The following is a 14,842-nucleotide window of genomic DNA, read 5'->3' as shown; positions in this document are numbered from 1 at the left end:
AGGGACTCATGATGAAAAAGACTACCACTTCCATAGAAGGAACTGACAGAATCTGAATTCAGATTGAAGCATACCATTCTTCACTTTATTTCCTCCATGGATTTTTTCTAGTCTAAGTGATATGTGTCTTTTTTCAAATATGATGAACATGGAAATATGAATTTTATGATTACACATGCACAGCATATATCACATTATCTGTTGTCTTTGGGAGGTGGGAGGGTTGGGAGAGTTGGAAAGAATTTGGAATAGAAAATGCCAGAAGATGATGATTTGAAATTTTATAAAAATTTAATGTAGAAAAAAGAAAAATAAACAGTTTTGTCCAAATTGAAAATAAAATAAAAAATGAAAGAAAATAATTCCTTAAAAATTATAATTTACCAAGTTGAGTCTAATGATTTCATGAGACATAAAAAAAATCTAAGAAAATCAAAAGAATGAAAAAAACCAAGGATATGTAAGATATATCATAAAAAAAAGAAAAGTAGCCATCCTGAAAAAATAGATTGAAATTAAAGAGAAATAATTTAAGAATTAAGAATCATAAAAAGAAAATAGTTAGATCTCATTTCCCAAGATATTATAAAGTGAAATTGATACAGTATTATAGAAGCAGAAAGCAACATAAAAATGAGAGGACTACACTAATCATGACCTGACAGAGTCTCAAAAAAAAACTTCTAGTAATATTATAGCAAAATCTAGAGTTCTGAAGTCAAAGAAAACACACTTCAAAGCATACAAAAAGAAATCTTTGAAATATCATATATTCACAAGATCACAAAAAATTTAACAGTTAAAATTTTAAATCAGTGGAGGGCTTGGAATATGATATTCTAAAAGGCAAAAGAACTGGGAATATAACCAAGAAAAATAAACCCAGCAAAAGTTGGTGCAAGCCTTCAAAGGAAAAATTGGTTTTTAATGAAATAGATTTTAATGAAATAGAGGATTTTTATGCATTCCAGATAAAAAGACCATAGGTGAATGGAATATACAACTTTGAAATAAAATTCAAGAGAAGCATAAAAAGGTAAATATGAAAGGCAAATATGCGAAACTCCATAAAGTTAAACTGTTCAATTTTATACATGAGATGATACACATAACTTTTAAGAACTTTATCATTCTTAATGAAATTAGAATAATTCTACATAGAAAGAGGACACAAAAGTGATTTAAAATGGGTAAATAAGAAACAGATATTCCCTGGGATAAGTGGGAAGGAAGAGGAAGAATTGGGACAATTATCCCACACACAAAAAAGGAAGAGCTTTTACAGTGGTAGGGAAAATAATAAGTGGGGTAGTGCTTGGACCTCATTCACAATTAAACTGATTTAAAAAAATAAATATGTATACATACATATGTACATATAGATATACGCAATTTGTAATAGAATTCTCCATTACCTAATATGGAAGTATAAGGCTAAGTGATGAAGGGAAAGTTAGATAATAGAAAAAAGGGCAGATAAAAGAAGACAGTGTTCAGAAGCAAAATAGACCTTAGAGGAGGAACAGGATAAATATAGAGAGATAACCTCAAGAAAAATAGAATGGAGGAAAATGTACAAGTGGTAATAATGATATCAAAGAGATGAATAAAGTCTTAGAAAAGTTAGATATAATTGACCTATGGAGAAAAGGGAACTAGAGTAGAAAAGTAGCACATCTTTATTTTTTTCAGTTGTATATGACACCTTCACAAAAAAATTCCATGGATTTGGGCAAAAACCTTCAAATCCACATGCATAAAAAAGAAATACTAAGTGAATCCTTTTCTGACTATAATTCAACCAAAATCACATTTAATAATTAATAGTAATTAATAATAAAATCACTTTAATAAGGTAGAAGCATGATAAAATTTAATTGGAAATGAATCTAATTTTAAAGAATGAGTGGGTCAAAGAACACATCACAGAACACATGAAGAACACAAAAGAAACAATCAATAATTTCATAAAAATGGATGGCAAAAGGGTAGTACCAAGAATTCTGATTAGAAGCAAAAACTCCGATGAAGTCTTCCAGTATTGTAATCAAACAGCTTTAAATTAAGATTAAAATGAGGCATTCTTTCAACCTAAGGCAAATTATTAATTAAGACAATGATCCAAAAACAAAGATTCAGTTGTTAAAATTCTAGCACTATTATTGAAATATTGTGGTTTTAGAAAGGAATGCATTTTAGCAGTAACATATAGGCCCATAGTATCATAGGTATAAGACTGAAAATAATCTAAGAGGCCATCTTCTTCAAGCTACTCATTGACACATTGGGCAAGTGAGGTCCAGAGGAGTTGAATGACAGTTTGAGATAAATAGTAATGACTGATTAGTCCATTTTCTTCTATTTGTGATTTTGTGTTGTTATTTGGAGGGAGGTTAGGTTGTTTGTTTGAAAAAAGGTTTGTATACTAGTAAACTGGAAGAATCCTATCAATATAAGAGATTGAATTGAAGCAAGTTACCTAAAAATTTCTCATGATAACCTTCTGAAAAGATGGATGTGTGTATTAAGTAAAAGGATTATGAAATTGTGTTTTCCTTGTCAGCTGAATGGATGCAAAAGGAGTTTGACATTCAGTAGATCAACATCAACTTAGAGGAAGAACTCTTCTGTAATGGAACAGGAATTTCTTATTGGCCTATATCTATGCTAAACTTTTATGAGTGACTTAGATGAATGACTAAATAAAAGTTTCATCAAATTTTCAAATACAATGAAACTTGGAGAGATAATTAATCTGCCAAATCAATTTGTCAATCATGATTTATTAGGTTTATTAGGTGCTGCTGTGAATCCAGCACTATCTATACAATGTAGGTACTTGGAATACACATTAAAAAAGGAAACAATCCTTGTTCTCAAAAGCATAAATTCTAAATGAATTTTATCTTCTCAGTACATTAAATAATGCACCAGTGCATTCAGAAATAATTCCAAATTATTGAATTGTAGGATGTAGATAATAAAATAAATAACATATAATAATGATGAATATGAAAATTGGGTTGGGTTCCTAAAAATTCATTTCTACAAGTCCAAGATATAAGAGAAGAGGCTACATAGCAAAAGACATATCCAAATGACTGTTCTGCAAAAGATATTTTGAATAATTTTGAAAAGAGTATTTTTCTGTTCAGAATATTTGTGTAATTACCTAACTTTGCTATTTGACTTTGTATATATACTGACTTTAAATAGAAATTCAGTGTTGTCCATCCCTCAATTTGCATTATGCTCTCATCTATTTTTTCCTTCATTTGTAAATTCCCTTTAGAGTTATATAATTAAGGTTGCCATAGGCTGCTGCTGAATGTTTTATGTGAAATATATTGGATTCTGCTCTACCTTGAATTATAAACCTTTATAGCTTTAGCATGACACAGCTGATATTTTCAATGGCAATTATAATAAACAATAGCAAGCCTAGACCATAGTAAAATTAAAGTCATATTTTAGAGATGGCCATTCCAATCTGCTAATCATAGCAGTAAGCATCCTAACCTGGAAATACATCTTTCTTATTCCTCCCATGATATTTCCCACAACATGCTAATGATTTCTATTTACTGCAATGAATATTATACAATGTTTCATAAGCTTTTAGAAATATGATTGGCTCACCATAGAAAAACAATTGACCTCTTGCAATATTCCTTCCTCTCAGGTTTCCAGCAATGCACTCATAAGAGCCTTCATCCTCCTGTTGAAAGTTAGGGATGGCAATCATTCCTTTGGATTTGCTATATTGGATTTTCCTTGCCATAGGACTTCCATCCAACTTCCTCCAACTAATATCAGGTACTGGACTGAAGAAGAATAATTCATTAGAAAAGGAGATACTGTATCCATAAATATTAAGACATATAGTACAGAGTAATTTATGTAAATTACTCGACATATATTATCACAAAATGCTGATATTTTTGCAAATAGCTTAACAGTAACTCAATCACGGTCTATGTATATACACTATTAAGAAAACAGATCACAGAACAAAGAAAATGCATGAATATTTGCTATGATACTTGTGTTAGTTAAGTTTAATTATCACATGACACATACAGATCATGATAATGGCTAAGTGCAATATATGATATATAAAGATTAAATTAACTCCATAAAATTAAAAAAAATAAAATTTGTTATGTTGGCATACAAGATCCTCCACAATTTAATCCCTATCTACTACCTTAATTTTATCCTTTACTTCTTTCCTATAGGAAATCTGATATTCTAAAGTGAAATAGTTGTTTCTGAAAACCATCATGGCTCTTCTCCCTTCACCATATGTCTTCCTATATACTTCCTATATACTATATATATATACTTCCTATATACTTCCTATATACTATATAATAGCTCCTATATTTTACTTCTGGCTCAATCTAAGTCTCAACTTCTTTATGATGTCTTTGCCATCATGGAGATTTCATTTGCTATTCTTCTCTCCCTTAAAACATTATAGTGTTTCTATATTATTCCAGTATCTCTTAACATTATAAGTGGTCCCTTTATATTCATGCCTTATAGCAGTAAGGTAAACCTTTTACAGATTGAGTGCATGCCCCACCCAACCAGAGACCAAGTGCTATGCATCCTTTCCACACCAAGATAGAAAACAAAGCACTTTAAGAAGAAAGAGGACCAAATCTAACTATATGACAGAGTAGGGGGATCCTACTGCTGGATAGCTCAAGAGGTATGCCAAGAAAAAGGTATGAATTCTTGAACTGTTGGGTCTAAGTGTATAGAAGGGGAACCCCAGGATCTCTCCCACACAGGCTGTGCAGAGTCTCCAGTGGGCCAGGCACACCAGCCTGGGAGAGAGGGCCTTGCTGGTGCCAGACTTGGGGAGTTGAACACAGGCACCAGGGAGGTAGCTAGAGGAGAAAGACAGATAAACAACAAAAACACTGGGAAGATGGTGGTTTAGATGGAACAAAACTTCAGAACTACTTGCTTTACAACACTGAGATAGAGAAGAGAGCACCTCAAGAGGAAAGAAAACCAGATCTAAGAGCAAGACAGAGTAGGGGGATCCTGCTGCTGGACAGCTCAGTGATAACACTCCATCTTGTCCCCCCCACCCCACTTTTTTTTCTCTCAAGGTTTTAGCCTCAGTGCATATTAAGCAATACAGACTAATCTAGTTCAGGCTTAATCCCATCAATTGGAAAGACAAGAAGTCATCAGAAGGCAGGGAAACACCCACACCCCTCCCCCATAGACTGCAGGGAATGTAACTACAAACTTCCATTGCCAGCTGGGAGAAGATCTTTCATCAAAGCTCATTAAATCCATCTACTTAAACTAGCAGAACAGAAAAGGAAAAAAAAATATGAGTAAACAACAGAAAAAGGGTAAAGAAATGACAATTGACAGCTGTTTTCCAGGAAGTGAAAAGAGAGCAAATGAAATAGAAGAAGAGGAGGAAGCTCCAGTGAATTAGACACAGTCTTTGGAAGATCTCAAAATTTGATTTGGAAGATCTCAAAATCAAGAACTTTAGGAACTCAAAAAGCAATCAAGAGAGGCTGAAGACAATTTGAAAAAGGAAATAAATGAACTAAAATGAGAAAATAAAGTCTTAAAAGCCAAAATTGACCAGCTCGAAATTGAAGCAAAGAAGGCAAAAGATGATCTACAAAAAAAATCAGACCAAAAGGAGAAGGATGACCAAAATTCCAAGGATGAAATTCATCCTTTAAAAAATGGAACTCAACAACTAAAAGCAAATGACTTCACAAAGCAATAAGAATATATAAAACAAATTTTAAAAAATGAAAAATTTGAGGAGAATATGAAACACCTCATTTATGCAACCAAAGATCTGGAGAACAGAGCTAGAAGAGACAATTTAAGAATTATTAGTCTACTATAACATTATGACAAAAGTAAAAGTTTAGACATCACCCTACAGGAAATTATCAAAGAAAACTGACCTGACATTCTCAAACAAGAGGGAAAAGTGGAAATTGAAAGAATCCACAGATCACCTCCTACATTTTATCCACAACAGACAACTTCCAGGAATATTATAGCCAAATTCAAAAACTACCAGACCAAAGAAAAAATATTAAAAGTTGCTAAGAAGAAGTCAATTGGATATCAGGGAACCACAGTTAGGATTACACAAGATCTGGCTGTATCTACATTGAAGGACCTGAGGGCATGGAATATAATATTCTGGAAAGCAAGAGAACTGGATCTATAACCAAGAATCAAATATCCAGCAAAACTATGTTTTTGCAGAAGAAAGTATGGTCATTCAAAATTGAGGACTTCCAAGCATTAATCAAGAAGAAAATGAAACTTAAACAGAGAGTTTGCTGCCTAAACACAGAACTGGAGAATCACCATAAGGTAATTAAGAGAGTGGGGGGAAAAAAAGAAAGACAAGCTTTTCTTTAAGGAACACAACAAGTTAAATTTACTTGTATCCCTAGAAGAAAAGAAGATATTGGTAAATATTAAAATATTTTATTATTAACAGGGTAACTAGAAGAATTTTACTTAGAGGGAGCAGTGACAAACTGTATAGAATGAAATATGAAGATATATATATATATATATGTNAGAAAGTATGGCCATTCAAAATTGAGGACTTCCAAGCATTCATCAAGAAGAAAATGAGACTTAAACAGAGAGTTTGCTGCCTAAACACAGAACTCGAGAATCACCATAAGGTAATTAAGAGAGTGGGGGGAAAAAAAGAAAGACAACCTTTTCTTTAAGGAACACAACAAGTTAAATTTACTTGTATCCCTAGAAGAAAAGAAGATATTGGTAAATATTAAAATATTTTATTATTAACAGGGTAACTAGAAGAATTTTACTTAGAGGGAGCAGTGACAAACTGTATAGAATGAAATATGAAGATATATATATATATATAATCTCCTTTTTCCCTCCATATATATATGAGATAATATTAAGAAAAATGGGAAAACAGACAAAATGGAGTAAATTTATATTTCATAAAGAAGTGCATGGGGCAAATAGGGGAGAAAATCAATATACTAGAAGGGTAAAGTGGTTGGAGAGAGGAAGTACTTAATACTTAAGTGTGTTGAAATTAATTTAAAGGGGGAAGAATAATCAGATCCATTGGGGCAGAAAAATGATTCCCTCCCTATAGAGAATTAGAAGGGTAACAAAAGGACTGGTGGGGAGGGAAGCAACACTAGGGAGGAAGAGGCTGGGGGGAGTAGGGTAGCTTTAAAAAAACCCTAAAGAAGAATAAGAAGGAAATAAGAAGGGAGAGGGGAGAAAGGGAATTATGCTAAGGGAGAGGATCAGGGGAACTGATTAAAAACAAAACACTGATATAGAAGGAAATAGTGAAAGAAGAAAGGGAAGGACAAGGAGAAAGAATCAAAATGTCTGGGAATACACAGTTGATAATTATAACTCTGAATGTGAATGGGATGAACTTGCCCATAAAATGGAATCAAATAGCAGAGTGGATTAGAAACCAAAGTTCTACTATAAGTTGTCTACAAGAAACACATATGAGACAGGCAGAGATACATAGAGTAAAAATAAAAGGCTGGAGCAAAATATATTGGGCTTCAACTGAGAAAAAGAAGGCAGCAGTTTCAGTCATGATTTCTGAGAGAGCCAAAGTAAAAATAGATCTGGTTAGAAGAGATAGGGAAGGTAATTAAATCCTGATAAGAGGCAGTATAAACAATGGAGAAATATCAGTACTCAACATGTATGCACCAAATGATATACCATCCAAATTTCTAAAGGAGAAGCTAGTGGAACTGAAGGATGAAATAGACAGCAAAAGTATACTAGTGAGTGACCTCAATCTTCCCCCATCAGATCTAGATAAATCAAACCAAAAAATAAATAACAAAGAGATAAGTGAGGTGAATGAAATCCTAGAAAAATTAGAGTTAATAGATATATGGAGAAAAATAAATAGGGAAAAAAAAGGAATACACCTTCTTTTCAGCACCACATGGAAAATTCACAAAGATTGACCATGTACTAGCATGGCAAACAAATGCAAAAAAGCAAAAATAAGAAATACAACCTTATCAGATCATAATGCAATAAAAATAGCTATTAGCAAGGATACATGGAAAGGCAAACTAAAAACTAATTGAAAATTAAATAATATGATTCTCCAAAATAAGTTAGTTAAAGAACAAGTCATAGAAACAATAATTTCATTAAAGACAATCATGATTATGAGACTCCTCACCAAAACCTATGGGATGCAGCTAAAACAGTTCTAAGGAGAAAATTTATATCACTGTGTGCACATATTAACAAATTAGGGAGGGCAGAGGTTAATGAATTGGGTATGCAACTTAAAAAAACTAGGAAGCAAACAAATTTAAAATCCCCAGATGAAAACTAAATTATAAAAACTAAAAATCAAAGGAGAAATTAATAAAATTGAAAGTAAAAGAACTCTTGAATTAATAAATAAGACTAGAAGCTGGTATTTTGAAAAAACAGATAAAGTAGACAAAATTCTGGTCAACCTAATAGAAAAAAAGAAAAGAAGAAAACCAAACTAACATTATCAAAGATGAAAAGGGAGATCTTACCTCTAATAAAGAGGAAATTAAGGCAATCATTAAAATTATTTTGCCGTATTATATGGCAATTAATATAACAATCTAAGTGAAATGGATGGATATTTAAAAATTATAAATTGCCTAGATTAGCATCAGAAGAAATAGAACACTTAAATAATCCAATATTAGAAAAAGAAATTGAACAAGCCATCAAAGAACTCCCTAAGAAAAAATCACCAGAGCCAAATGGATTCACAAGTGAATTCTATCAAACATTCAAAGAACAACTAATCACAATACTATACAAATTATTTTACATAATAAGTAAAGAAGGAGTCCTACCAAATTCCTCTTATGACACTTATATGGTACTGCTTCCAAAGCTAGACAGACCAAAAACAGAGAAAGAAAACTACAGACCAATCTCCCTAGTAAGTAATATAGATGCAAAAATCTTAAATAGAATACTAACAAAAAGACTCCAGCAAGTGATCATGAGGATTATCTGTCATGGTCAGGTGGGATTTATACCAGGAATGCAAGGATGGTTCAACATTAGGAAAACCATCCACATAATTGACTATATCAACAAGCTCAGCAAACATAAATCACATGATTATCTCAATAGATGCCAAAAAAGCCTTTGACAAAATAAAACATCCAGTACTACTGAAAACACAAGAAAGTATAGGAATAGAAGGACCTTTCCTAAAAATAACAAATAGGATATATCTATAACCATCAACAAGCATCATATACAATGGGGATAAATTAGAAGCCTTCCCAATAAGATCAGGTGTGAAACAAGAATGACCATTTTGAACTTTATTTTTTAAAATTGTACTAGAAACACTAGCAGTAGCAATTAGAGAAGAAAAAGAAATTGAAGATATTAAAATAGGCAGTGAGGAGACCAAATGATCACTCTTTGCAGATGATATGTTGGTCTACTTAAAAAATCCTAGAGAATCATTTAAAAAGTCAGTGGAAATCATTGACAGCTTTAGAAGTTACAGGATACAAAATAAATGCACATAAATCATCAGCATTTCTATATATTTCTAACACATCACAGCAGGAAGAGTTAGAAAGGAAAACACCATTTAAAATCACCCTTTTTTTTTTTTATCCTGGGACTCCATTCTAGGAGCATAGGGCCACAACCAGTAGGCAATGGGTCACTCAGGGTCACCCACCTGGGAAGTGTCTGAGCCCGGATTTGAACCTAGGACCTTTCGTCTCTAGGCCTGGCTCTCAATCTACTGAGCTTGCCCAGCTGCCCCTACTTTAGGTTGCAGTTTCTTTAGCAGATGTAGTTTTTACAGGGTGGGATTGCTAGCCCCATGCCCAACCCTCCTCCTTTTTCCTCCTGGCTAGGGACCGTCCTTAGCCCAGGGGTGGTAAGGGTGGGCGATAGGGGTCAAGTGACTTGCCCAAGGTCACACAGCTGGAAGTGTCCGAGGCCGGACTTGAATCTAGGACCTCCAGTCTCTAGGCCTGGCTCTCAATCCACTGAGCCACCCAGCTGCACCCTAGACAATATAAAATACTTAGGAATCTATCTACCAAAACAAACACAGGAATTATATGAACACAACTACAAAACACTTTCCAAACAATTAAAACTAGATCTAAACAATTGTAAAAACATTGATTGCTCATTGGTGGGATGAACTAACATAATAAAAATCACCATTCTACCCAAATTAATTCATTTATTTAGTGCCATCACTATCAAGCTACCAAGAAACTTTTTTACAGAATTAGAAAAAACTATAACAAAGTTCATTTGGAAGAACAAAAGATCAAGAATATCAAGGGAAATAATGAAGAAAAAGTGAAGGAAGGAGGCCTAGCAGTACCAGATATTAAACTATACTATAAAGCAGTAGTCATTAGATATAATTCACTTTTTTTTAAAACCCTTGTACTTCAGTGCATTGTCTCATAGGTGGAAGATTGGTAAGGGTGGGCAATGGGGGTCAAGTGACTTGCCCAGGGTCACACAGCTGGGAAGTGGCTGAGGCCGGGTTTAAACCTAGGACCTCCTGTCTTTAGGCCTGACTCTCACTCCACTGAGCTACACAGCTGCCCCTATAATTCACTTTTAAGTCTATTTGGCCCTGGTTATTTTTTCTTAGGGAGTTCTTTGATGGCTTGTTCCATTTCTTTTTCTGATGTTGGATTATTTAAGTGTTCTATCATTAAACTATGTTATAAAGCATGGTACTGGCTAAGAGACAGAAGGGAGGATCAGACATGGGGTAAGTGACATCAGTAAAACAGTCTATGATAAACCCAAAGAGTCCAGCTTTTGGCAGAAAAATCCACTATTTGACAAAAACTGCTTTGAAATTTGGAAAACAATAAGGGAGATATTAGGTTTAGATCAGCATCTCATACCCTACACCAAGGTAAATTCAGAATGGATGAATGACTTATATATAAAGAAGGAAACTATAAGAAAATGAGGTGAATACAGAGTATTATACTTGTCAGATCTCTGGAAAAGGTAAGATTTTAAGAACAAGCAAGAGTTAAAAAATTACAAAATGTAAAATAAGTAATTTTGATTACATTAAATTAAGTAGATTTTGTACAAACAAAACCAATGCAACCAAAATCAGAAGGGAAACAACACACTGGGAAAAAATCTATATAACAAAAAACTCTGAGAAAGGTCTAATTACTCAAATATACAAGCAGCTAAATCAATTTTACAAAAAATTAAGCCATTCCCCAATTGATAAATGGGCAGGGGACATGAATAGGCAATTTCCAGTTAAAGAAATCAAAACTATCATTAAGCAATGAGAAAGTGTTCTAAATCTCTAATCATTAGGGAAATGCAAATCAAAACACCTCTGAGGTATCACCTCACACCTAGGAGATTGACTAAAATGACAGCAGGAGAGAATTGGATGTGGCAAAATTAGGACATTAATGCACTGCTGGTGGAGTTGTGAATTGATCCAACCATTTTGGATGGCAATTTGGAACTATGCCCAAAGAGCTCTAAAAGATTGCTTGCCCTTTGTTTCAGCCATACCATTGCTGGGTTTGTACCCCAAAGAGATCATAGGGAAAAAGACATGCACAAAAATATTTATAGCCACGCTCTTTGTGGTATCAAAATACTAGAAAACAAGGGTATGCCCTTCAATTGGGGAATTGCTGAACAAATTGTGGTATCTGTTGGTGATGGAATATTACTTGGCTCAAAGGAATAATAAACTGGAGGAATTCCATGTGATCTGTAATTACTTCCAGGAATTGATCCAGAGTGAAAGAAGCAGAACCAGGAAAACATTGTACACAGAGACTGATAAAACGTAGTAAAATTGAATGTAATGGACTTCTGTACTAACAGCAATGCAATGATCCAGGACAATTCTCAGGGATTTATGGAAAAGAACACATATCCACATTCAGAGAAAGAACTATAGGAGTGGAAACATAGAAGAAAAATAACTGCTTGAACACGTGGGTTGGTGTGGACATGATTTGGGAAGTAAACTCTAAATGGCCACCCTAGTACAAATATCAATAATATGGAAATAGGTCTTAATCTATGACACAAAGAAACCAGTGGAAATGCATTTTGGCAATGGGGGAGGGATTTTTTGGTGAGGTGAAAGTAAGAACATGAATCATGCAACCATGGAAAACATTTTTCTAAAAAAAAAGTTATATAGAGTACCAATCTTACTTAATATGGGCTTAAATACTCGCAGCTTATGCCTTTCTTCTTGTTTCCATTATGTTGTGTGTGGTATCTCAAATACTTCATGTCTTCATATAATATACAGTGAGCAACCCCATACAACTAATATATAAATAAGCATTCCTTCAGAGCAGGGATTAATTTTATATTTTATTTTCAGTTTCTTTTTCTCCACTATATTTTAGATAGTGTTTAGCGATTAATAAAATGTTTAAAAACTGATTTTTTCTAGAGGTCATTTTAGTCAGTGTCATGAAAATTTCAGGTACTATTGGTTTTCTAAAGAACAACTTTTTAGTTATCCAGGTTTTTGAATAGGATGCAATGACTCCATATTGTTTTAGGACAGCATGGTACAGTGAAAAAATTTTTAGAAAAGATTACTGGAAACTTTACTTTAATTTCAGGATTAGATACTTGTGACTGTGGACAAATCAGCCTCTTTGAAATTTATACAGCTCTATGATTCTAGGGATTTTATAGGTGGAAAACTCTCCCCCAAAACTTAGTACCAAATTCAAAATTTCAATGGTTGTGTGTTCATTGAACTTAATTTTGGAGGAAAGAAGACTCAGGAGGCATTATAGCAGTGTTCAAATATTTGTAAAAGAAAGACTGAGCTTGTCCTTTTGTGGTTTAAAAGGCAGGACTGTAAGTAATTAGTGAAGATTAAAAAGAGGCTAATTTAGTCTTGATGACAGGAACATGTGTGTGTGTGTGTGTGTATGTGTGTGTGTGTGTAACTCAATAATACATATAATTGACTCTCATATATATGCACAGACAAAATTTCTGAATTCCAGTCTTAAATATGATTCCCAGCATTCATGACAAATGTCCTACCTTTATTTCAAATTCAAATTTTTCTCCATTGAATTCACCATCTTCCCCCTCAAAATTTTCCCCTCCCTTCCCCTTCCCCCACAAAAAACCCTATATTGTAGGAAAATATAAGTAATGGGGTCACCAGGGATATTAAAATCAACTATGGGGTTTGTGGGAACACTCTCTGGGATGTAAGAGAGACTATAACTGAACACTGAAGTCTTGTACAGCTACACCACTCCCAACTGGAAAAATAACAGCCAACTGTCACTCTGACCAGAGGCCTTGAATTAACTGACAAGGTAACAAGGTGAAATTGGGTTTTAATTAGAAACAACTAAAAGGAGGGATAGGAATGACTACTCTAAAATCTTAACACCTAATAACAAAACCCAAAGGGACAGGGAAGGACTTATTCAACTACACTAATTTAAGCTATCTAACTAACAGGGCCCAAGGAGCTATACTGGAGTCTCTGGGTTTCTGCCTCACACCTGGAACCTGCCAGGCTTGAGTGCAGCTAGGGGCTTTTGTGGCTTTGGGATTTCTCACTGCAATCCACTGATAATGTCTGGATGCCAGGAGCTACAGTTGTCTCAGGAACCAAGCAGTAAGGGGTTTGCTTGAAGCACTGTCCTCTTCTCTTGTTCTTTCCTTAAATGCCACACCACACAGGATCCCAGGGGAATACAGGATGCAAGGTGTCCTTTGCTCTGAGGTCTCCCAGGCTGGCAACAGTTTTTGCCTACCACTAATGGAGTCCACACACAGCACAGATAGACTTCCTCCTCCTTCATTCCAACCTGGAATTCCCAGCTCCAGCTCCTTCCTGCTAGGTATTTCCTAATCAATATATAATCAATACCTAATAACCAGCTAATCTAATCTTACTCATAACAATATCCAATAATGGCATTACTATTATTCTAACCATTGAGGCTCAAATTGAGTCACCTTGGATTCTTAAATTTTCCCCATAATCTTATAATCTAATCAGCTACTTTGGCTTGAATATTCTATCTCCTTAAACTATCTCACTCTTTCCCCCTTTTTTTCTCCTCAAAATACTATAGAATTTGTTCAGGTTCTTATCACCAGTATTACTTCTTCCTAATTGGTCTCCTTGTTAATGGATTCTCCTTTTTCAGCCCATTGTTCACACAGCTGCCAAGAAAATCTTCCTAGTGGTAGCTTAAACACATTCCACTTTTACTCAAACACTTTCTATTGACTTTCTAATTTTATATAGGTAAAAAGTAAACCTAACATGTTAATCCTTTCATTTAAAGCCTTCAAACATTTGGCATCGATCTACTTTTTCAAATTTATTTCACATTACTCTTTCTCATATGTTCTGCCTTCCAAAAAACTGGACAATTTTTGTTCCAAAATCTTGTCTTCAGCGTTAGTATATTTATTTAGGACATATCTGTCCCTTCTCTTATCTGCCATTCAGTATTATTATCTTCCTTAAAGATTCAAGTGCTGCCTTCTAAATGAAAACCTTTCTAGATTGCCTTGATGAAAATGACCTTCCTCGATATTCCTGAGAGTTTTTCCCCACTTTCTTTTTTCTCTACCACACTGGACCTAACATATTAATAGTACTTTGTGATTTTTTAGGATATTGGATCTATTCCATAAAACTACATTAAGAAAGATTTCTTAGCATTTGCTAATATATTGTCAAAAATCATTGATTATCATCAGTTACAAAAATTCTTAATCATTTTATGGA

At 33.9% G+C, this 14,842-nt stretch overlaps 1 protein-coding gene across 1 annotated transcript in view; it reads right to left on the bottom strand.

The window, feature by feature from the left end:
• The window catches only part of LOC123247107 (contactin-6-like), a 302,957-nt gene that overhangs the window by 155,619 nt on the left and 132,496 nt on the right, over positions 1–14,842 (bottom strand). Inside the window, exon 6 of the mRNA XM_044675908.1 lies at positions 3,640–3,824. Coding sequence (XP_044531843.1) covers positions 3,640–3,824 — 185 coding nt within the window. The remainder of the gene's footprint in view (positions 1–3,639; positions 3,825–14,842) is intronic.

This window comes from Gracilinanus agilis, chromosome 1, assembly GCF_016433145.1.
Source record: "Gracilinanus agilis isolate LMUSP501 chromosome 1, AgileGrace, whole genome shotgun sequence".
Lineage (NCBI taxonomy): Eukaryota > Metazoa > Chordata > Mammalia > Didelphimorphia > Didelphidae > Gracilinanus > Gracilinanus agilis.
Note: the sequence above shows the minus strand (reverse complement) of the source record. Positions and strands in the feature narration are given on the sequence as shown.